At 54.0% G+C, this 23,956-nt stretch overlaps 1 protein-coding gene across 3 annotated transcripts in view; it reads left to right on the top strand.

Annotated features, from left to right (window-relative positions):
* The window catches only part of PPP1R16B (protein phosphatase 1 regulatory subunit 16B), a 79,001-nt gene that overhangs the window by 48,836 nt on the left and 6,209 nt on the right, over positions 1-23,956 (top strand). The window contains exons 3-10 of one of the 3 annotated variants that reach the window (XM_081832804.1): positions 7,805-7,875; positions 11,761-11,906; positions 13,972-14,075; positions 15,768-15,892; positions 18,697-18,822; positions 19,563-19,638; positions 20,454-20,583; positions 20,679-20,843. In XM_081832804.1, the coding sequence (XP_081688930.1) occupies positions 7,805-7,875; positions 11,761-11,906; positions 13,972-14,075; positions 15,768-15,892; positions 18,697-18,822; positions 19,563-19,638; positions 20,454-20,583; positions 20,679-20,843 (943 nt within the window). Of the gene's footprint in view, positions 1-7,804; positions 7,876-11,760; positions 11,907-13,971; positions 14,076-15,767; positions 15,893-18,696; positions 18,823-19,562; positions 19,639-20,453; positions 20,584-20,674; positions 20,844-23,956 lie in introns of all 3 variants that reach the window. The other 2 variants (XM_081832802.1, XM_081832803.1) reach the window with 2 other exon arrangements.

The following is a 23,956-nucleotide window of genomic DNA, read 5'->3' as shown; positions in this document are numbered from 1 at the left end:
AGAGGTGGACAGAGGCCAGATCATGCAGGGCCCCGAAGGAACCAGGTGGCCAGCGGCCTCCTTTTTCCTTCCCCTTATATTAAGTAAGACTTGAACACCTACTGCATACCGGCCGCTGTCCTAGGCTCTGTGGGTACAGTAGTGAATGGGACAGATACTGTGCTGACCTCACAGAACCCCTGGGCTGGCAGGGGAAAGAGCTCTCAGCAGGATGCTCAAGGCCACCTTGGAGCCCCTTCCTCTTTTTTTTTTTTTTTTAATTGAGATATCACTCACACACCGCAAAATTTACCTTTTTAAAGTGTGCCGTTTGGGTCTTTAGTATATTCATAAGGTTGTACAACCATTAGCACTATCTAGTTCCAGAAAATTTTTATCACCCCGAATGAACCCCTGTACCCATTAGCTGTCACACCCCAGGGCCCCTTCCCCTCAGCCCCAGGCAACCACAAATCACTTTCTATCTTTATGGATTTGCTTATTCTGGAAATTTCATATAAATGGAATCATACCATATGTGGCCTTTTGTGTCTGGCTTCTTTCCCTTAGTGTGATGTTTTCAAGGGTCATCCATAGTTAGTGTGTGTCAGCATTTTGTTCTTTTTTTATGGCTGCATAATATTCCACTGTATGACCAAACCACATTTTATTTATTTACTCATCCATGGATGGGCACCTGGATGTTTCCACTTAAGGGTCACTATAAAGAACGCTACTATAAACATTTGTGTACACGTTTTTGTGTGGACGTTTGTGTTTATTCCTCATGGGTACATACCTAGGATCCGAATCACTGGGTCACATGCTAACTCGACATTTACTTTTTGAGCTGCCGCCAGACTTTTCCACAGCAGCTGCTCTGTTTCACATGCCCACCAGCCATGCACTCGGGTTCCAAGGTCCCTTCTTCCTTGCCAGTGCTGTCGTTTGTCTGACCCTTTTTCTCCAGATGGGCCCTGGAGGGAGGCTCCCCGGGGAAGAGAGAGGCCTGGCTCCTGGGGCCTGCGCCTGGGGATGTGACTTTGAGGGAAGCCTGGATCCCCCTCGCCCACCCCCCATCATGGCTGAGTCATCACCCGGGATCCTGGGGTGAAGCGCCTGGAAGTGGGACGGGCTGCACCAGCCACTGCAGAAGTCACCATCAGACTCACCTGAGTCTCTACCCCCAGCCCCAGGCGGCTGGGCTTCCCTGGAAGCAGCTATTTCTGGCTGTTTCTGCTCCAGGGAGGAGCAGTGGTGGGTGGAAAGGTTGAAATTGCTCCGTGGAGTGATTTTGGAGGTCCCTGCATTGAGGACCCAGGACAACCTTTCTGAGAGTCCTGGTCCTTCTGGTCTTGTCTGAGCAGCATGCTGGGCCCCCTGGGACCCCGGAGAGCACCCTGGGGAGGGGTAGAGCCGAAGGGCAGGCAGAGGAACTGGTCTGACCAGGCTGTACCTGCTGGACCCTGTGAGACTCTAGGCAAGGCTGACCTGGGACCTGAGGAAGAGGAGGAAGTGGGATCGAGGCGGGCAGGGTTTTCCATGGACGGGGAGCAGCCCCATGGGTGGGGGCGGCAGCTGATGGTGCCAGCAGGGTGCCTGGAATTGAGTAGGGCGGGGTCTACTTAGAATGGAGGTGCAGCAGGAAGACAGACAAAGCGTTGGTGCTCGGGCTGCTGTGTGGGCCCCAGAGCTTCCGCTCCTTTGCCACGGGCCCTGAGGCTAAGTGTTAACCTCTGGGCCTCCACATCCTCCTCTGCAAACTGCACTAACAAGGTCGTTGTGGTGACTATTAGATCACTTTCGTTATTATCGAGTACTGAACACTGAACTATCGGTGATGATCTTGACCATTCTAGCTCTTCATCTCTGTGGCTCTCTTTTGCATTCACCCTCCTCGTCTTTTGGCTGCCCACGTTCCCTTTCCCGGCCCTTGTTGGGCACCATTCTAGCCAAGTGGTTGAGTGTTCAGCCTTTGGAGGCAGCCAGCCGGGGTTAGAAAGCCAAGCTCTGCCATTCCCAGACATGTGCCCTTGGGCAAGTCATTTCATTCGTTCAAGCCTGAGTTTTCCCATCTGTGGATTGGGGCAGTAATAGCTAAGTTTTCCCATCTGTGGATTAGGGCAGTAATAGCTCAGTTTTCCCATCTGTGGATTGGGGCAGTAATAGCTCAGTTTTCCCATCTGTGGATTGGGGCAGTAATAGCTCAGTTTTCCCATCTGTGGATTGGGACAGTAATAGCTCAGTTTTCCCATCTGTGGATTGGGGCAGTAATAGCTCAGTTTTCCTATCTGTGGCTTGGGGCAGTAATAGCAGGTTTTCCCATCTGTGGATTGGGGCAATAATAATAGCAGGTCATTAATCCTCACACTGGGTCAGGAGGACTAATGGAGGGACGGACAGAGGGCTTACCACAGCGCCGAGCACAGTTAGCGCTGGCTGCACGAAGAATACCCAGGGGCGTCAGGTCTGGGACCCCGGCCCGGGACTGGGCCGAAGGACTGCTCCAGTCAGCTGCCTGATCCTGTTGTCTGTAGAGGCTGAGGGACAGAGATTTGCTGCTTCATTTCTGCACAGAATCCATATTGTTGCTTTTCAGTTCATGAATCACCTGCCTTGCGGTGTGTCTGCAGGGCTGTGCGCCTGTCCCCACAGTCCTGTGGCCCCAGGAGCAGGCAGCTCTGTGGGGCCCCAGAGCATTCTTCCCTTCCTCCCTCGCTTCCTTCCTTTGTTCATTCACACAATAGATACTGCTTTTGTTCATTTTTATTTTTTAATAAAAATTGTGTATATTTAAGGTGTATAACAGGATGTTTATATATATATGTAGAAATGATGAATACAGTTAAGCTAATTAACATACCCATCTTCTTATATAGTTACCTTTTTTCCTGAGATGTTGGTCAAAGAGTTCAAAGTTGTAGTTATATAGACTCTAATGTACAGCATGGTGACTGTGGTTAATGATAATAATACTATATTGAGAACTAGAAATTTGCTGAGAGAGTAGATTTCAGGTGCTCTTGCTACAATAGATAATCCTGGAGCCCCTGCTAGGAGCCAGGCTCCCTCGTGGAGCCCAAAACACTAACCAAAGAATGATATAATTACTATCTACTAACTAATCACCCTGTAATTACAAATTGGGAGAGGTGCTACTGTGAATCTGAAATGCAGAAATGCAAGGTACTATGGGAGAGAGCTACCCGGGCAACTCGACTGAGATTGGGGTGATCAGGGAAGGCCTCTCAGAGGAGGCAGCATTTCAGCTGGAATCTGAAGTTTGAAGAGGAGTTTGCTGGCCCAAGAGTGAGAAGAACAAGGGCTCCAGGCACAGGAAACTGTGTGTGTAAAGCCTGGAGGAGCCCAGTTTTTGTTTTGTTTCATCTTGACTTGGGAAATGAAAGAAGCCAGCGTGAGTGACCCAGTCACTGAGGGATTCGGGAAAGGGCAGAGGTTAGATCATGCAGTGCCTCAGAGACAGTGGAAAGGTGGGCCTCGTTGCTGGGTGCTGGGTGGAAAAGGAGGTGAGATGGGGAGAGAGGAGGGTACCCCACCAACGTGATTGTGCAAGTCACATGGCCAGATGGCAGCAGCTCAGCCCTGGAGCGCCCCTGACTGGCGTGGACTGCCCGAGGTCCACCTCCACTGGGCAGATGCCTCTGGCCGTTGCGGGCCCGGAGCAGGAACCACACCTGTGGTAGCTTGTCAGTGTGCGGCTCGAGGTCAGGCTCTCTGCTCTGCGGCGTACAGGGGGTCAGGTGACAAAAAAAAAACACACCCCACAAGCTTATCAGCAGTGATTTCTCCCTGCAGAGGCAGCCTCCACCCGCTTCCTGCCGAGATGGGTCGGTTCAGCCTCACTCGTTACAGCTGGAGATGGAGGGGAGCAGATGGCCCTGCTTGGCTCAGATTCCAGCCAGATTGCCAGGGAGGTGTGGGCGGAGGGACAGGGTTGGTGCCAGCCGCGGGAATGTAGGAGAGGAGGGTGGGAGCCACCTCCTTGCCGTCTTAGTGGGACCTTGCTTGCACGGGGGGCAGTGGGCACCACCACGTTGTGGTTCTCAAACCAGCAGGTGCTCGGGGCTCTCTAGAGAGAGATGGCCCTGTCCTTTGCAGCCAAGGCAAGCGTTCTTGGAAATGCAAGATGTTGATGGTTACGTCCCCAGTGCCCAGCACCTGGCCGGACCAGGCAGGAGCTTAGTGGTTGTTTTTCATTTGTATTTAAAAAAAATAAATGATGGTGGTAGCTTTCAGGTATTTTCTTACTTAATCCTCAGGGCAACCCCACAAAGGAGCCATGGCTGTGATCCCCATTTTACAGATGAGGACACTGAGGCACAGAGAGGAGGAGTAACTTGCTTACAGCCCTAGCTGAACAAATGTGCAAGAACAGATGGCTCACGCTGACAAACCAGTGGCCGAGCCTGGGAGCCGGGGCTTGGGGAATGGGGAGCTGACCTAAGTGTGGGCCACCACGTGTGGACACGGCTGGCTAGAGGGAGAGCATGCCCCACTTGTGTTTGTGCTCCCTGAGCCCTAGCTGACTCCCGAGACACCCCCAAGCCAGCTTCCTCCATTGTGCAAGGTGCTTGGAAATCAAGAGATGAGCCTGGAGAGGTACGGAGATGCGACTGCCAGGTACAGCTGAACAAGCTGCACACTGCACAACTCCAAGGCAAGGCATTCACACAGACTATGATGAGAGCAACGCCCCCTTGGAATGGGGCAAGGTGGCCACCCTGTAGGTGGGACCCCACCATGCAGGGCCTTGAAGACCAGGGTCTGCAAACCTTTCCTATAAAGGGCCAGATAGTAAATATTTTAGGCTGTGTGGGTCATACAGGCTCTGCTGTTGGGTGAAAGCAGTCTCAGGCTACATGTAAACAAATGAACACAGGTGTGTTACAGTGAACAATGTGATCTAAGGCACAGGTTACCTGCCAGATTCGGCCCGTGTACCATAGTGGGCCAGCCCCACGAAAGGACTGTGAACTTCATTCTTGGAGCAAGGTGGAGCCACGAGAGCGTTTTAAACAGGAAGTGGGAGGAGGCAAGCTCACATTTAACACGGCCCCGAAAGACCCTTCGGTGCCCCCCCAGGACCTGCGGTGTTTCTTCTGTCCAGCGTGTAGATCGCTGAGCCCATCTGTCTGCAGGAGGAGGCCCGGCTGGGGCCCCGGGGGCTCCGAAGCTTGCAGAAGCAGAGGCCACTGCTGTCCCCCTCCTCCCCACACCGGGTGTCAGGGCCCCTGCAGCCCTGCTTCCTGCTCCAGCCTCAGGGGCAGCACCGAGCAGCCCCGGGGGCCCACGGTCTGGCCTTCAGAGTCCGAGCGTCCGACCTGCTCTGCTTGATTGTGTGTGACCCGGACCCTCCGTCTCTTCCACGGGGTTAGTAATTACAGATGGGGACCCAGGAGAGAAGGCAGTCTGCGCGGACCTGGGTGCAGAGGACGGGCTCAGTAAGAAGACACGATGGATGGAGGAATCATTTTCCTTGCAGAACCGGAGGCAGGAAGGCCTGGTCGTGCCCTGGGTGCAGGCAGCGGGGTCTCTGCTCCGGTGAGGTGTCCGGGGCCAGGCTCCCTGCTGGAGCAGAGCGCACTCACAAGGGGGCCTTGGCTCCTACATACGACGGGTACTCTGTAGAGATGGGGGTGATTTGTTGCACCTTTGGGCTGAAGATAACTGCCCGCCATGGGAGTAATTCCACATCTGGGGCTCCCAGGAGCACGGAGAACACCCTGATAATTACTGCACACAAACGCTTTTGGCAGCTGGTGTGTAATTTCTCCCTCAAGGAGTGTCTTCTGGGACAGGAAGCGTGGTCCATCCCCCACCTCCCACCCCCCCAACCCCTACCATGGGATTTGAACCCTTGCCTCATGTGAGCAGAACCTTCTCCAAACCCCTCCTACATAATAGGAACACAGTGGCCACTTCTACTCTCCCAAAGGCCACCTGCCCGGCCCAGGGCATTCCCCCCAGCCCACGGATGGGCAGGGTGGGCCTCGGTGATCAGTGGCCTTGCCATAAATCTTACTCAGCCCTGAGGCGGCGACCAGCTACCGGGGCATCTGGGAGGGGCCTGTAGGCAGCGCCGCACGTGACAGGGGCTGTCACAGGACAGGCGGGGTGGTCTGGTTTGCTCAGAGCTGGAGAGGCTGCTGATGAGGTCAGGGTCCAGGAAGAGTGGCTGAGGACTTACCGTGTGCCAGGCCTTAGGGAAAGGACAGTCAGCGCCAGGTCACTGTCCTGCCCCCTTGGGGCTTAGTGTCCTACCGCAGACAGACCCAAAGCCCCTAATTACCCAGATAGTTATATAATTATCATTGTGAAAAGCTATAAATGAGATGTATAGGAACTGTGGGTGCCGTCATCTGGGGAGTTTCAGCTGAGACCTAAAGGTTGAGGAGTGAGGCAGATGGGGGTGTGTGCGCGTGCGTGCATGCATGTACGTGCCTGCGTGTGTGTTAGGGGTGGATTCCTGAATGGGGCTGGCTGGCTGGTAGATGGGTGGATGGATGAATGGACACATGGGTAGATGACTGACGCTTCCAGGCAGTGGGAACAGGCTATGCAAAAGCTCAGAGGCCAGAGGATGTAAGGTGACTCTGTACCTGATGAAAGACCATTGTGGAAGATGTGTGGAGTTTTAAAAATGAGACTGGAGAGGTAGGTAGGGAGGGAGGAGCGCTGTGTACCACTGAACAAGTTGCGCACTGCACTGCCCTAGGAGATGCCGGTCTTGTAGACGGCAGTGTGAACGGTGCCCCCTGGATTGTGCAAGATGGAGGCCTTCAGAAGGGATCGCATCACATGGACCTTGCATGTCTTCGTAAGGGTTTTGGACCTTGCTTCCAGAGCAGTGGGGAGCCATGGAAGGCCTTTAACAGCGGGCTATGGGGCTAATTTCCATTTATGATGGCCCAAACCAGCGCTGTCCAATAGAACTTTCTGCACTTTCTAGTATGGTAGCCACACGTGGCTATTGAGCAGTTGAAGTGTGGCCAGAGCAACTGAGGACGTGACTTTTGAATTTTTTTTTTTAATCTTTTTTTTTTTAAGATTTTATTTATTTATTTAATTGACAGAGAGAGAGACAGCGAGAGCAGGAACACAAGCAGAGGGAGTGGGAGAGGGAGAAGCAGGCTTCCCGCCGAGCAGGGAGCCCGATGCGGGACTCGATCTCAGGACCCTGGGATCATGACCTGAGCCGAAGGCAGACGCCCAACCGACTGAGCCACCCAGGCGCCCCCATGACTTTTGAATTTTTATGAATTTAAGTTTCAAAAGCTATAATAATAGCCAGATGTGCAAGTGGTTCCACAGAGGACAGGGCGGCTCCAGAGACTCTGACCATACCCTCTGCAGACTCCCACCACTCCTAACCCACAGCCTGCCGGAGACCTCACCTCTTGCCAGAAGCCTGGTGGAGGCCTCAAACTCCCCTCTGCGTGGACCTCAGTTCACACTCAGGCCAAGGATGCCGCAGGGCTGTGGCACCAGGAACTGGGGCTGAGGAGGATGGAGCTGAGGGCCCGCGTCCATCCCCCACTGCGCCTGAGATCTCGTCTTTTCCCCGGCACCTGCTGAGGGTGCTGACCTGGTATTTGTCCTGTGGAGTGGGTGGCCTTCTCCCCACCCTTCCCAACTCACTCCTAGTTTCCCCACAGCAGCTTCCTCATCCTCCCATGCCTGTTGTAAAGAATCAACAAGATGGTTAGCGTCAGGACCTGGGGGAATGGGGGTCTTCCCCGGGCCCCTCACATCACCGCACACCCGGTGCATGATGGGATGCTCACTCCTGTCCCCTCTGTTGCAGTACGCTACTTCCTGAAGAATAAGGTCAGCCCTGATTTGTGCAATGAGGATGGACTCACAGCCCTGCACCAGGTAAGGCCAGGCTCGCTGGGGTCCCTGGATCCCTGCCCCCCACCTGAAGAATTACCCCACCTCTCTGCTTTTTCCTGCCCAGAACCCTCAGGGAGGAGGGAGGGAAGGAAAGGAAGCCTCAGCGGCCTCATCTGAAAGGTTCTTCTCTACTTGGGGGAGAGACATGTGTCTGTTACAAACACGCCCACGGAGCCCCTGTGAGCACATGCGCGCGCTCACACACGGCCTCCAGGGACAGGGAACCTTTGTCCACTGCATCCTCACTGCCCAGCAAGAGGCTTGACAAACAAAGCAAGTTTGTTTTGAGCTTGAAGTTTATGAAGCATGTTTATTCACACCCACCAAGGCATCCCTCCACCCCGGTGAGAAAGGGGATTGACAGGGAGGCCATGTGACCTGCCCCGGCTCACACGCCCTGATCTGTGGCCTTGAACTGGGAACAGTCACAGCACACCCCCTTTCCAGGGCAGTGCGATGGCCTAGCCTCCCTAGCTGGTCCCCAGCATTCAGTTGCCCTGCCCTGTTTCATCCTTCACGCAGTGGCCGCAGGGATGCTCAGGTCAAAGTCTCATGTTACTCAAAACACTCTGTGTCTTTCCACAAGGCTCCTCGAGGCCTGGCCCCTGGCCAGCCCTCCATGCTTCCCGGCTCTCCGTGAGGCTCCAGCCACGTGGCTTTTCTGGTCCTTCCACATGCTGGCTCCTCCCCACCGCATTTCTCACGGCATGTGGGCATGTGCCCTGGTTAGCCCCAGTGGGTGGCAAGGGCCCAAGAGCTGTGCTGTGCTATAAGATCCTTACCTTCTGAGCACGCCCTCCGTGGCCATTTGAGCCATTAGCCTGAGCATTTGATGTTGGCCTCCCTCTGCCCAGACTCAGCTTCATGAGGGCAGAGCCCATGTCTCTTGCTCATTGATATGTCCTAGCGTCTTTCCCCATGCTGGCATACAGTGGGTGCTCAGTATGTGCATGCTGACTTAATGAACACAGGGAAGCCTCCCTGTGCCTTGGCCCAAGTTTCTGAGCAGGAGGACTTGTAGGCAACCTGGCGAGCGGGAGGCCAGGCTGCCAGACCCCCGAGCTGGTGAGAGCCTCTTCCTGTGCCCACGAGGGCAGGAAGGGATGGACGACGACTGGCTGCTGCCCCCACCCAGGAGCCCCAGGAACAAGCCCCACCCCTGGCCATCAGCCCAGTGGCTTCCCATGTGTCCTTTTGGCTGCTTTTCCTGTCCACAGGGCGTCCCGCATCCACTAATTCTAGCTGTGTGATCTGGGGCAACTTACTGAAGCTCTCTGTGCTTCACTTTCCTCATCTGTGAAATCAGAATAACAAGCACACACAACAACACGGGGTTGTTGTGAGGATTAAATGAATACACATAACAGCCCTTCAAGCATCTCCCGACGCTGCATAAATATGAGATGGCACTGTCGTTATTAAAATCCATCACATTGTTCGCGTCTGTGCAGTCACTTTTGTGAAGCGTAAGTTGATCCTCACAACAGCCCTTTGAAATATTATCAACCCCATTTTACAGCTCAGGAAACCGAGGCTCAGGGACAGCACCGTCCAGTAGAATGTTCTGGGATGGTGGGCTGTCCTGTGCATCTGCCCCGTGCAGGGCAGTAGCCGCTAGCCGAATGGGGGCCCTGGAGCGCTCGGAATGTTGTTCTGAGGAGCGAATGAGGCAGTCCGTGGCCAAAGGTTAGCGAGGTGGTCCCAGTGGCCCTCCACCGCACTCACAGTGGTTACTGGTGAAGCGACAGGCTGTTTCCGCCGCCGGGGGCTGTCCTTACTGTCGCTGCCGCTCCTTCCGACCGAGGAGCACATTAAGAAGCAGCTTCACACGCCTGGCAAAGGAGTGTGGCTCTTCTCCTCTAGGCAACAGGGAGCCTTCGGGGTTTGTAAACTGAGACTGATGGTTTGATGAGGGTGCTCGCTGGGTGGAGGCTGTGGGAAGGGGAGAGACAGGGAGAGACCGTGAGGCCTCACCAGCGCAGTGGGGCTGGGGGCAGGGATTTAGGAGCCGGCATCCCCACCCGGTGCTAGATTCGATGTGGGAAGGGAGGGGGCGGGAGGCGTCATCCAACTGCAGGTGCCATTTCCCACCTTGGGGAGTGTAGGGGAGGAGGCCTGCCCGCTCCACCACCGACCACCCCAGCAAGCACCCCAAACCCAGCCCTTGCCCTGGTCGGGCCTTTAAGGCTGGGCATCCCTCTCACAAAACTGCAATTCTGGGTGCACCGTCCCCTCTCCTTTCAACCTGAGCTCCCCCGCCACCCCATCCTCATGTTTTCTGCAGCCCTAAAGGTGGGTTCTCTATGGGCTGCTCCTCCTATGGACAGGGGCTCCTCAGACCCACCTCCCTGCCACAGACAGCCTGGGGCCCCTTGCAGGTCCCCACAGCCCCACGCCGGCATTTTTGGCGCCCTCTGCTGGCCATGCTGTGCCACTGCATGGTTCTTTCAACCACCTGAGGCAGCTCCACACTTCCTTGAGTCATCTGTACCCCGCCTTTCTGGAGAGATGCCCTCAGACCCAGCCAACCCCAGACCGGCTGGACCAGAAAGGGAATCTGGATCTCTGGCATCATCTCTGTAAACAGCTGCTCCTTTCGCACATGCCCTTCTGGTGCTGAGCCCTGGCTCTGCTGGAGATGGGGTCAGGTACCATGGCCCCCTACCCCATCCCCACAGCCAGGGTCGTGGGTTCCCAAAGGTGCCCCTGATCCTTCTGCTGACATCCAGTCACTTCTCCCTATGCCCAGAGATACTCCTGTAGGCCCAGCCACCATCATCTCTTAACTGGATGATTTCAACATAGATTCTCACTGTCCCTCTCCTCCCCCAAAAGTGCTCACTTGCAGTCTGTTCTCCACATGCACCCAGAGGGAAGATTTAAAATAAGTCTGATTATGTTGCTCCTCTGAATATGACTCTGCAACATCTCGCATTGCATGAGGGCCAAGCCCCTACCTGGATGGGGAGTACTGAGCCCAGATCCCTGCTTCGTCCCCTGCTGGCTTCTCCACCCTGGTCTATAAAATGACTCCCTGTCTTCCTCCTCTGTCCTCACCTCTCTCTGCTTGTGGGCTTAGACCCCTCTGTCCCCTTGGAGTCTTTCTCCCTCTGTCCCTGGAGTGTGAGTGCTCTAATGGCTGTCAGAGCTCTGTCTCTCTGGGGGGGCTGCAGAGAGCCTTCCCTCTCACCAGGACTGACCTCCATGTGGACAGGCGGGAGCACAGACATGGTGTCCTTTAGGGGCTATATCGGGGTCCCCAGAGCCCTGATGTGGAGGTGGGTTCTCTGGGGGGAGTCTTGGTTACTTGGGGCTTCCCTAAGAACAGAGCTCCTGGGTCAGGAGAGGTAGCAGACTGACCTAGGGCCACACCTTGGAGGCGGCTGCCAGGAAGAGGGACTCCCCCAACAGCCCCCTCATCCCACCGACACCCACTCCTGCTCCAACATGAGCAGCCTTCCTTGAACGTATTCGTTCTCTAAGTTACAGTCGTCCATACAATTTTGTTTGAAGAAAGCCTTCAGGAATTAAAAAAGAAGAAGATTTTAAAGCCTCATTCAAAATTTCCTTTCATTTCACCAACACTTGCAAAGCATCTTATTGCCACGCCCTTATGCTTTTTACGTTTCACTTATATTTGTATCTTGAATACTAAGAACTTACTCGTGGGGAAACCGAGACTCAGAAGGGTTATGTGGCTTGCCCAAGGTCACACGGCATGTAAGTCATACAGCTGGATTCAGACTCAGACAGTTTGGCTCCACTGTTCTCGTGGCCTCCTGAGGGGAAGCTGGCGTGTCCCCACTGGTGCCGGGGCCCTGCGGAAGCTGACCTTGCCTGTGTCCCCCCTCACCACCACCCCCACAGTGCTGCATCGACAACTTTGAGGAGATTGTCAAGCTGCTCCTTTCCCATGGTGCCAACGTGAATGCCAAGGACAACGAGCTGTGGACGCCCCTGCATGCGGCGGCCACCTGCGGCCACATCAACCTGGTGAAAATCCTCGTTCAGTAGTACGTGGCCCTCCCCCCGGGGCGGCCTCCGCCCTGCCTTTGGTGGTTCTCTGTTGGTTTTGTTTCTGCCTTTGGTCTCCCTCCTCTCTCCTTTTCGTCTTGGGTGCCATTTCCTTTACCTCTCGTGGGAGCTGGTGTCTCTCTCCCCACACCCTCCCTCCACCTCTGTCTCTGTGTCTCTCTCTCCTCCTCTGCCCCCCCTCCCTTCCTCATCTCTGTGTGCCTTTCCCATTCCTCTTTGTCTCTCTTCATTCTGTCTCTCCCTTTGTGCTGTTTCCCCCCAAAATATTAACACATAACATAAAAGCAACCACTCTTGCATTGTGGGAATGATCCCCATTGGTCTTGGTGTATAATCCTTTTGATGGGCTACTGAGTTCGGTTTGCTGGTATTTCGTGGAGGACTTTTGCATCCGTGTTCATGAGGGATGTGGGTCTGTAGAGTTCATTCCCTTAGGGGTTTGGTCTGGCTTCATATCAGGGTAGCCTTCTCTTTTTTATATCTCTTTTTCTCTGTCTCTGTGAATCCATGAGTTTATACTCAACTCCTCTGCTAGTACTCTTTATGTCTTGTTGCCATTTTTGGCTTCTTTTGCTATTAAAAAAAAAAAAAAAGCAAGCATACTTCCTTGGCCCTGTTTCCCAAATGCTATTTACATGCTTTTCCCTGGGGGCAGAACCTGCTTTGAGGGGCACCAGGTAGCAATGTTTTCCCTAGGAATAAGGCCATTTCTGTATGTGCCGTTCTGATGGGCCTTTCCAGCCCTTGAGTTCCTTCTAGTTTGCTCAGGTTCTGTAAACACCTAGGAAAGACAACATTCCATTTCAAGTGTGTTCGACTGAATTCATCTAATAACTGGTGGGCACTTGAGCTGGGCACTGGGCACTCAGGGATGCAAAAGTCCTAAGGGACCGGGCAGGAAACCAGGGCATTTCAGTGCTAGTGCTGAGACAGAGTCGGTCCTGGGAGGCCACGGAGAGCATCTGAGTGCAGGGAGTCAGGAAGAGTGGCCAAGAGCAGGTGACCTTTGGCAGAGGTCTCGGCAAAGCCGCAGGAGCTCATCAGGTGGCTGCAGGGGGCGATGGAGGTGATTGTAGAGGCTCAGAGAGGTGGATCAGCTTGCCCAAGGGCACATGGGAGCACAGAGAGGTCTCAGTGCAGGGCCCTTCAGCCTGAGGACTTACTGGTAGTCCATGCCCACACCTCTGATGAGAACCTGGCTGTGACTCAGTCTGCCAGGAGCACCTGATCAGTGATGGTGCCCAGAGGAAAGGGAGTGGTGCCAGCCTAGTGCAGTGGGTCCCCGGTGCTGATCTGTACCAGAATCATGTGGGCCGTGGCTTCAGAATACCCACTCCCAAGCCCCACCCCCAGAGATTGTTTCAGTGGGTCTGGAGTAGAGTCCAGGAAGTTGCACTGTATTTCAGGGATGCCCAGGGAATTCTGCAGGGCAGCCCAGGACCACACGTGGGAACCACTGGCCCCCAAAATAGGTTCTGCTGGGGAGCCCCAAGGCTCTCTCCTGCCCCTGTCCTGTCAGCCTCTGGGTTGGGACTTGGAGACAGTGGGGGAGAGCTGAGGATGTTTCTGCAGGGGGATACAGATTGAAATAGAGTGGGGGTTTGAGCCTTGACCCTCCCACATCCTCACTGTGTGACCTCAGACAAGGGACTGAACTTGTCTGAGTCTTTGTATCCTCTTGAGTGAGATAGCCAACAGGAACAACCCGATAGGACTAGTATGAAGATTAAAGAAGATGATATGCATAGAGGGCCATTCGTGTTATTTGTGTTATGGTCACCAGGGAGGACTTTGACATTTGTCCCCAAGTGCCTGCCTGCTGGCCCAACAGAGCAGGAAGCCGGGGGAGGTCTGCTGGGACAGCTTTCCTGGGAGAAGCTGAGTCCTGAAGCCGCTGTCCTAGCTGGGGTACCCCAGCGAGGAAGAAGGGCTGGGGGCGCTGGGGTGCACAGTGGGGCTGCGTGTGAGAGGCCGGAGGGCAGAGGCAGCCAGACCAACCCCAGCCACACCTCCCCGGGCCTCACTCTCACCCTCTGTCTGCAGTGGGGCCGACTTACTCGCTGTCAACTCGGATGGGAACATGCCGTATGACCTCTGCGAGGATGAGCCCACCCTGGATGTCATCGAGACGTGCATGGCGTACCAGGGTAAGACCAGGGCGGCACGCCCTAACGTGGGCACAGGTTATTCCCAGCCAGTGAGCTGGCTACGTGCCCACCTCATGCTCAGCGCCTAGGAAATGGGATGGGTCCTCATTACAATTGTTATCCTGGTGATTAACGAGCTGAGGACAAAAAAGGACCCTTGGAAAACCATGCTGGGCAGGAGGGGGGCGTTGTTCTCCTCCGTGTCACCCACACACGCAGGCAGCCTCGGCTGGCCCTGTCTCCCCTTCGTCAGCTGTGACAATCCAATTCAATAAACATTCACAAGAAAGATATATTCCCATTTGGGAAAATAATCAAGAGTCAAGAACATTCGCGGGTGCCCGCTCGGTGCCAGGCACCATGCTGGCTGCCAGGGGCCGGGGTAAATAAGCTGTGGGCTGTTTTCAGCTCACAAATGAGCTTCAGAGAGGAAACAAAAGTAGCAATCAGAGACCTGCCCACCCCCACCAGCACGCGGACATATTTCTGGAGGTCTCCGCAGAAAGCTCAAATCCAGACCCTTGGCCGCAGCGTGAGGGCCGGCCGGGACCCTGCCCTTGAGTTCCTTCCCCGGGGGTGCTGTGATAACCACGATGGGGTCCCTCCGTTCCCCAGCACCCGGGCTCTGCCTGTCTGTCTTCTCCCGACCGTCTTCGTTTTTGTACCAATCTGGTGAATCTCTGGGCCCCCCTTCAGGAACTGTGTTTTCAAATGTGGTTGTCACAATCACAGGATTGATTATAAAGGAACCCAATGATATTAAACTACGGCTACCAAAATATTCCTAAACGTGTTATGTAGAAACTTGATTAATTCACGAAACAGCAAGATGACACGTTAGGAAAGTAGATGCACTTTCTGTTGGTGACCAAGCCACAGGCATTGCTAGTTCTGTGGATTTGACTCTCGGCCTCATGGAAGGAAATGCTGTATTTCAGTTCGACGTTAGCACGAATGAAGTTGTAATTTTTTTTTTCTCCTTTCCAGTTTACAGACGTCCCCCAAATTCTGTCCCAGAATGTTCGATCTAATGGACCTTTGTATAGAACATGTCACTTTCCCCTCCTTAAATACTATTTAGTAGCTGCCAGTAACACTTAGACTTTTAGCCAGCGATTCAGGCTACAGAACATCTGTCCGGGTCCTTCCACCTCAGTGGACTCGATGTGCTATTCAGAAGTTATATATTTGTTCGTTCAATCGTTCACTCATTCATTCATTCATTCATTCCCATAACGGAAACTCATGAAGCACCATTCCGCGAACACAGCCATGGTTGGGATGAGGGGAACCAGCAGAGCCCGCGATCAGATAGGTGGTCAGAGGAGGTCAGCAAGGGAGGTGATCCCGGCCGGGCCTACAGCGTGAGGCAGAGCCAGCCATTTGAGCGGCTGGAGGCTCTCAGGTGGACGGTAGGGATTTCTGGTGTAGAGGAACAGAATATGTAACAGTAACTAGTACTCTTGTAGTGCCTACAGGGCACCAGGCAGGAATGGCCCTTGTTCAGTGGGCCGGTTAGTGGCTGCGTGTTCCCTGGGCCTGGGAGACAGTGACCCATGGGCGTGGCTGTCTAGTCCCTTGCCCGGCAGACCTTGGGGAGTAGGAGCTGTGCCTCGCCCATCTGCCCCGCCACCCCTCCCCGGGTGGGGCCTGGGCCCGGGGCGCTGACTCAGTCCTCACTTTCCTACACAGGCATCACCCAAGAGAAAATCAACGAGATGCGGGCGGCTCCTGAGCAGCGGATGATTGCAGACATCCACTGTATGATTGCAGCGGGCCAGGACCTTGACTGGATAGATGCCCAGGGCGCCACACTGGTGAGCAGACGGGCCAGGCGGGTTGGGGCTGGGGGGCTCAGTACCAGACCAACTCGGGCTGAAGTGGGCCCGCACCTGGTTGAAGTTAAGCTGACACAGTTGGGGCCCGTCCGTGGCCTTGAACCTCCTCCAGACCCGCTTTGGGGCCGGGGTTGCCCCCGGAATGTGGAGAGTTAGCAGAGCAGGGCTCAGCCCCTTTGAGAATCTGGCCAGTCTCAGCTGGGGCTGGGGGTCAGGAGCCCTGATGTCCACCAGCTCTCTCTCGCAGTTCCTCCTTCACCTCAAGTTCCAGGTGTCCATCCGAGCTCATTATGTTGTCGTCCTCCAGTGGTGTCTCCCACATAAAGACTGGAGCCACCAGCCATCCACTCCCACGTGCCACCTTGCTTTGCACCGTCCATTCTCCTGCCTTAGAATCTCCTCTCCCACCCCTCCGCCTAGCCTCAGCAGCCTCCCCAAACCTCACTGCAATAGCCTCTCCCCTGGGTTCTTTGACTTCTGAGTCCAGACACCCCCAGTCATCCATCCATCCATCGGTTCATTCATCCATCCAAGCAACACACACCCGTGTGCCACATACTTCACTAGACCATGGAGACAGAGAACAAGGGAACCCACTTCTCTCTCAGGTCTGCCTGATTGGCTCCACTCATCCTTTCAGCTCCAGTGTCAGGGATTGGAAATTTTGACCTCTCTTCATAGGCTCTCCTAGCACTATGGAGCCCAGTATTGGGGAGGGTCTGCTTCTGAGGCTCTAAACTGAAAACAAGAGCATGGCCTCGGAAGCCCTTGTACGCCCTCCGCCGATGGCTGGGCCTTGGCCTCGGCTTGGGGCCCGTGCTGGCCATGAGCACTCAGGAGTCTCAAAATCTTGAGCTTACTAGGTAGGGCTCAGCGGTACCAAGACCCCTCACTGCCCCTCAGGCCTGACCTGGTGACTCAGGTGTAATAACTGGGCTCCTCCCACCTGGTTCCTGAGCCCCACCCTCTGCGTCATGCCCTTTCCCATTAACTGGGTCCCTGCTCAGCCCAGCACTCAAAGATTCAGTGAGACTGAACACTGCGGTACGAAGGCAGAACCAGGCTGTCCCAGGGCGAGGCCCATCCTGGCTGGAGCTTCTTTGGGTCTGTGGCTGGGCCTCTAGACACACGGGTTTCCTCCTCTTGGACTGAGGCTGGCCAGGCCCATACCAGGTCTCAGGTCTTCCCAGGAAAGTGGGGTTTACTAACAGTCCCTTCCTCACCAGGTTGTTGGGAGGAATAAATGGGATTCTGCATAGTAGGTGCTAAGCACAGAGTCTCTAAACTCTCAGTAGATATTAGGGGTTCACATTGTCATTATTATTACTAACACTATCACGATCCCAGTCATGCCTTTTTATTCCCTGCCAAGTGTGAGGCCGCACAGTTTGTAATGTCTGGCTGGCCCTGCTGGCTGTCATCTCCCCAACTGGCAAACAGCACACATTTAGAGATCAGATGATTATTCTAATTTTCATGTGGGCCTGTATCGGATCACACCCAGGCTTCTTCTGCAAATTGAAAAGTAAAGGAACGCCTCTGTTTGCCAGAACCTTATAGCAACCATAACCCCAGGATGAGGCAGCGTCGGGCCACAGGGCCATGTTCTGAAGGGCTGCTTCCTAGGGCCGTGCCTTCTCTGTCCCACTGCCTGCAGCTCTGTTGTCCCAGACCTCAGCCCCCTGGAACTCTCTGGTCTCCTCCCAGCCAGCCTTCCGCCAGCCTGCTTGGGCTCTCACCTCTGCCTCCCACCTCAGCTGGGCAGTTGGTTTCTCTTTGCCTCATCTCCTTACTCCTTCATCCATTCCCACGGCGTGCCTCGTCATCACTCACGGCTCTCTGAGAATGTTCATCGCTTACTGAGTGTGTGTCATGTGCTAAGTGCTTTATGTACTTTCTGGAGATCAAGCAGATGGGACAAGTGAGGTCCCCAGGGTGGTGTCCATCACCAGAGGCCCGGAATGGTGTCAGGTAGAAGAGCTGTGGCCTCAGCACGAGGCTTTCCTCTATTGGATGTACTGATTGCCTATTGTGTAACGAAGGAGCCCAAAAATTTAGCCTCTTGAAATAGCGATCGATATTTATTATCTCAGATGGTTTCTATGGTTAGGGAATTGGGAACAACTTAGCTCGGTAGCTCTGGTGGGGGTCTGCCAGGAGGCTGCTGTCATCTGAAGACTTGACCGGGGCTGGAAGATCCATTTCCAAGATGGTGCACTCACATGGCTGGCAAGTTAGGGCTGGCCTCAGTGTTTCACCTCCTTATGGCCTCTCCGTACTACATGATGGCTGCTTTGTCCGAGAGTGATTGATCCCAGAGAGCATGAGGTAGAAGCAGAGATGCCTCTTACGACCTCACCTCAGAAATCACACACCACCCCTTCACAATGTCCTACTTGTTAGCAGTGAGTCACTTGTTCTGGCCCACATTCAAGGCAAGAGGAATTAAACTTCCTCTCTTAAGGGAGGTATGTCAGAGAATTTGTAGACATTGGAGACAATTTGTAGACCACACTGGGCCTCTGAAACCCGTTCCTCAGAGCTCAGCACACGGTAGGGACTCAGTAAGTGCTGTTGCCTTAACCACAGGGGCTCTCAGACCAACCACACGATAAAGAGTGGCCTCAGTAATACTTTGCAGTGTGGCTGGATTTCTGCTTCATTCTATTCCATTCTACCATCCCCAGAAATGAGCTGGGATTTGGGTTGGGAAGAGGGCTGTCCCATCTCCAAAAGTGGGACTGGCACCCATAGGGAAGGCTCACTTTCCCCCTCTTCTTCAGCTGCACATAGCTGGAGCCAATGGATACCTGCGGGCAGCTGAGCTCCTCCTGGACCACGGGGTGCGCGTGGACGTGAAGGACTGGGATGGCTGGGAGCCCCTGCATGCAGCTGCCTTCTGGGGACAGGTAACTCTCAGCCGTGGGGCTGTGAGCGAGGGCACAAAGGACCCACCCGCTGTCCTTTGGGCTGGCAGTTGGTTCACAAGACCCACTTAAGGTGTTGACTACAACTAGTTTGCGGGATAGGAAAAGACCTAGAGAGTTCACAAAAACATTTGATAAGTTGTGTCCTAAGAAGATGATAATCAAATTTACCAAATTAGAAAATTCCTCACATTTCTGATTTGCGTCGTTTCTCCCTCTGTTTCCCAGATACAAAACTCTGCAGCTTTTGCAGTCCCTCCTTAGATACCTGGCAGCTTGGGGTGCCTGGGTGGCTCAGTTGGTTGAGCGGCTGCCTTCGGCTCGGGTCATGATCCTGGAGTCCTGGGATCGAGCCCCGCATCGGGCTCCCTGCTCAGCGGAGAGCCTGCTTCTCCCTCTCCATCTGCCTGCCCCTCTGCCTAATGTGCTCTCTCTCTGTCAAATAAATAAATAAAATCTTAAAAAAAAAAAAAAAAGAGATACCTGGCAGCTCTAGGTTTACAGCGGACTCCTTCTTCTCCTATCCCTTGGCCCAGGCGGTCGGAGGAGCTGTCAAGCCCATTGTGTTGCCAGGATTCCTGGCTCCAGGGTGCAGAGCCTTCCCTGCGAACCAGCTTTGCCCCATCACTCTTACATCAGATCCTGAGAAACGTGGGGGCACTCTCTCTACGTCCTAGGCTTTTTGAGCCCAGGGGCAATGTGGGCTTCTTCCTGTGTTTCAGATGCAGATGGCAGAGCTATTGGTGTCCCATGGGGCCAGTCTCAGTGCTAGGACATCCATGGATGAGATGCCAATAGGTAAGCCCCGTATACAACCCAGTACACACTTAGGTACTCATTAACTTTTTGATGGATATTGGGATAATTGGGTAAATACAGAGTTGGCTAGATGGTGGATTGGCGTGTGGATGGATAGAAGAATGAATGAATAAATTAATGAAGGGTAGATTAGTGTACAGATGAATAGCTGGATAGATGGATAGATAAATGTATGGATGGGTGGATGGATGGATGAGGGATGGGGGATGGATGGATGGGTGGATGGATGGATGGATGGATGGGGGATGGATGGATGGATGGATGGATGGATGATGGATGGGGGATGGATGGATGGATGGATGGATGGATGGATGAATCCGTGGATGGGTGGGTAGGGGATGGATCTATGGGTGGATGGCTGGGTGAGTGAGTAGGTGGATAGATGAATGAGGGATTGGGTGGATTGAACGGGTAGGTATATATGATTCGAGATATCTACAAGTTTTGGCTTGGGCTACATAAAGTACCTGCTTGTTTCTCTTGATACTTCTTACATCACTGGAGAGTTGATGACTCCTGTTGGAAACTACTGAGGGTGGATGGATCTTTTGGTCATAGCGGAGAACCTTAGGAGCTGTGACTGTATGGGCCCTGCGTTTCCTGTTCTTATCCTCTAAGGATTGGGGTGTAGCCCAGGAAGTGAGGCCGGTGTTGTTTACTTCCCTCCCTGGATGCCCCCAAAAGATGCTGGGAGTTTTCAGTGCATTGGGGTGGCAGCTCCTGTGGTCTGGAGGGCACTTGGGGGCCACAGGCCCCTGCACTGCTCCCCACAACAGCCTCCTCTACCCCTTCAGACCTGTGTGAGGAGGAGGAGTTCAAAGTCCTGCTGTTGGAGCTCAAACACAAGCATGACGTCATCATGAAGTCACAGCTGAGACACAAGTCATCCTTGAGCCGGAGAACGTCCAGTGCGGGGAGCCGTGGGTGAGTCAGGGCAGGCCGGCCGCGGTCCCCCGGGGCGCTCCTGCCTGTGGGGCTTGGGCGCAGCCCACCAGCAGCTCCTCTCTCCCCTCAGGAAGGTGGTGCGTCGAGCCAGCCTGTCGGACAGGACCAACCTGTACAGGAAAGAGTACGAGGGAGAGGCCATACTGTGGCAGCAGCGGAGCGCGGCCGAGGATCAACGGACCGCCACCTACAATGGGGACATCAGGGAGACCAGGACAGACCAAGAGAATAAGGACCCAGTGAGTGGCCTCGCACCCTGGCTCGCTGTCGGCTGGGGCGGAGGACAGGGCCCCAGCCCGGGCTTGGCCTCTTCATCTGAGGGCCTTTGGAGGGAGGGCCGCAGGGCAGCGTGCTTGCACCTGCTGGATCCCATTCGGTGCTGGTGGTTCCTGGGCTTACTGAGGCAGTCCTGGGGGTGTGAGAGTCAGAGCTGGGAGCTTTGGCACCCAGGAGGGTCTCATAACGGACAGGAAGTACCTGCTGCCTGCCCGCTTGTGCTCCCGCAAATCTGGCTCTGGGCCCCCCAGAAGAGAGGCTCAGTACAGCAACCACCCTGGGCGCTAAAGGCACTAGAGCCTTTTGGGGGGGAACATAACAAGATGTTGAGAATTGTGTTTACAGAGCACGTCTGGTTGGAAGAAATGTTTGGGAAAACCGAGTAGGGTCCTGGTCGGAGCTCTAAGAAGCCAAGAGGAGCCAGGGGTCTGGGCATTGAACGGCTTTCTTTCTTTTTTTTTTTTTTTATTTATTTGAGACAGAGAGAACGAGAGAGAGAGAGCACATGAGAGGGGGGAGGGTCAGAGGGAGAAGCAGGTTCCTTGCTGAGCAGGGAGCCTGATGCGGGACTCGATCCAGGGACTCCAGGATCATGACCTGAGCCGAAGGCAGTTGCTTAACCAACTGAGCCACCCAGGCGCCCTTTGGAACAGCTTTCTTAAGGGGATGCCATGGTGGTTTTCTAGGACCGCTGGATCACAGTTCCACAAACTCGGGGGCTCAGAACCGTAGAAATGTATTCTCTCACGGTTCTGGAGGCCAGAAGTCTAAAATCAAAGTGTCAACAGGGTCGGTTTCTTCTGCGGGCTCTGAAGGGGAGTCCGTTGCATGCGTCTCTCTCAGCTTCCTGTGGCTCAGGCGTTCCTTGGCTTTTGCTTGCAGGACTCCAGTCTCTGCCTCCGTCGTCACATGGCCTTCTTCCTTGTGTGTGTCTGTGTCTCTTTTCTCTTCTTAGACAGCAGTCATTGGATTAGCGCCCACCCTAATCCAGTATGACCTCATCTTAACTTATTACATCTGCGAAGACCTTGTCTCCAACTAAGGTCCTATTGAGACGTGTGGGGTGGCCAGGAATTTTGGGAGGACACTGTTGGACTCAGTACCAACATGCTCGGGTTTCACGCATGGCTGCTGGCTTGCTGAGTGGGGCCAGCAAGTTTGGGGCCAGAGCAGAACTGCTGGGGCCAAAAAGGGAAAGGCTGACCATTCCAGCAGCAGTCTGCCTTTTTGGTACCTCCACCAGTGATGAGCAGCCGAAAACATTTCTGGAGAGTATTGCTTTGGTGGGATGCAAAATGATTAGCCCAGAGTGCCCGTGTGGGACCCTGCTCCCTGCTGGAACAGAGAGCTCACATGCAGGCTTGTCTCCAGCCAGTGAGGGTGCCCACCCAAGGGAATCCAATCACAGCCCTGGCTGGGGACAGAGAGGGTGCCTTGGAGGCTTTGTTCTGCCTAGTTCCTAGGGTTGGGAAGAAAAGAGCTGCAGACTGAAATTAAATCACATTTATTTATCTTTCCTTTGTGAGTTGAACTTATGTACAGTACACGAATCTTAAATGGTTTTTTTCAGTGAACTTTTATAAACGTGTACCCTCAGGTGAATGCATAGAGCATTTCCATCACCCCAGAAAGCTCCCAGATTCTCTTTCAGTGGTCCCCCCACCCTAAAGGTCGCCACTGTTTACCTTTGAGCAATCAAGATGAGTTTTGCGTCCACATCTGCATATGAATGGACCCAGGCATTCTGTAGTCTTTTCTGTCTGACTTCCTCCGTCACCATGAGATTCATCTCTGTGCAGGCATATAGCAGTAGTTCAATCTTTTTCCTTGCTCTGGAGAGTTCTGTTGTTTAAATATACTACAGCGTACGTGTCCATTCTCCTGTTGGTGGACATTTGGGTTGTTTCAAGTTTGGGGCTACTTTGAATAAAGCTGCTCAAAACGTTCTTATACATGGTTTGTGGTGGGCATAAGCCCTATTTGCTGTAGGATTGTATAGCCAGGAATGCAGAACGAGTCATGGGGAGGCTACTAGAGATACTGCCAAGCAATCTTCCAGAGCGACTGTACCTCTCTGCTCTCCCAGCAGCCCCATTGAGCTCTTCTTGCCCGTCCCTTTTCATCCGAGCCACCCTGGTGGGCTTGCTGCAGTAGCTCGCATTTTAAATTTGTATCTCCCGGACGGTGGACGATGGGGAACACGTTCTCATGTGCTTATTGGCCGTCTTCTTATCTTCGTTTGTGCAGTGTCTTCTTTTGCCCCTTTTTGTTGGGTTGCCCTCTTTTCCTTATTGATCTGTGGGAGAGACTGAGATTCTTCAAGAAATCCTCACGGAAGCAGCTCCTCCTCCACACCTGTCCCTGTGTTTGTTCAGATCTCACAGGCCCAGGACTCTGCCAGAAATGCTCACTGGTGTGGAGCCGCATAAATCATCAGCCCTGCAGGGGAGAGGGTGGGAGGATGTGGCCTGAATTTGTCGGTAACTTCTCTGGCTTTCTCAACGCTGTGGTTTGTTTGGGGGTTAGGTGAAGGCAAACAAAGGGGGCTGCTTTGCAAAGAAAAAAGAAGGAGCTCTGGGCTTCGGGCCAGTCACCCAGATGTCCAGTCCCAAGGACACCTGTCAGGGTCCAGGGCCCCAGATCCCGGGCCCAGCCTGGGGAAAACCAAGGAGATGGCAGGGCACAGCTATGAAGCCCCGAGTTCCTTCCTTTTTCTGACCTACCCCTTTCAAGGCTTTAGGTACTGGCAAGGCTGTGAGAGTCTCTAAGGTAGACAGACATTCTCAAAGTGGGTTCCCTGGACCAGCAGTAGCAGCATCACCTGGGAACGTGTTAGAAATGCGAATTCTTGGGCGCCTGGGTGGCTCAGTTGGTTAAGCAACTGCCTTCAGCTGAGGTCATGATCCTGGAGTCCCAGGATCGAGTCCCGCATCGGGCTCCCCGCTCAGTGGGGAGTCTGCTTCTCCCTCTGACCCTCTCCCCTCTCATGCTCTCTCTCATTCTTTCTCTCTCAAATAAATAAATAAAATCTTTAAAAAAAAAAAAAAAGAAAGAAATGCAAATTCTCCGGCCCCGC

This window comes from Leptonychotes weddellii, chromosome 10, assembly GCF_054177405.1.
Source record: "Leptonychotes weddellii isolate Sample4059 chromosome 10, ASM5417740v2, whole genome shotgun sequence".
In the NCBI taxonomy this organism is placed as follows: domain Eukaryota; kingdom Metazoa; phylum Chordata; class Mammalia; order Carnivora; family Phocidae; genus Leptonychotes; species Leptonychotes weddellii.
This window is presented reverse-complemented; position numbering and strand designations above follow the sequence as displayed.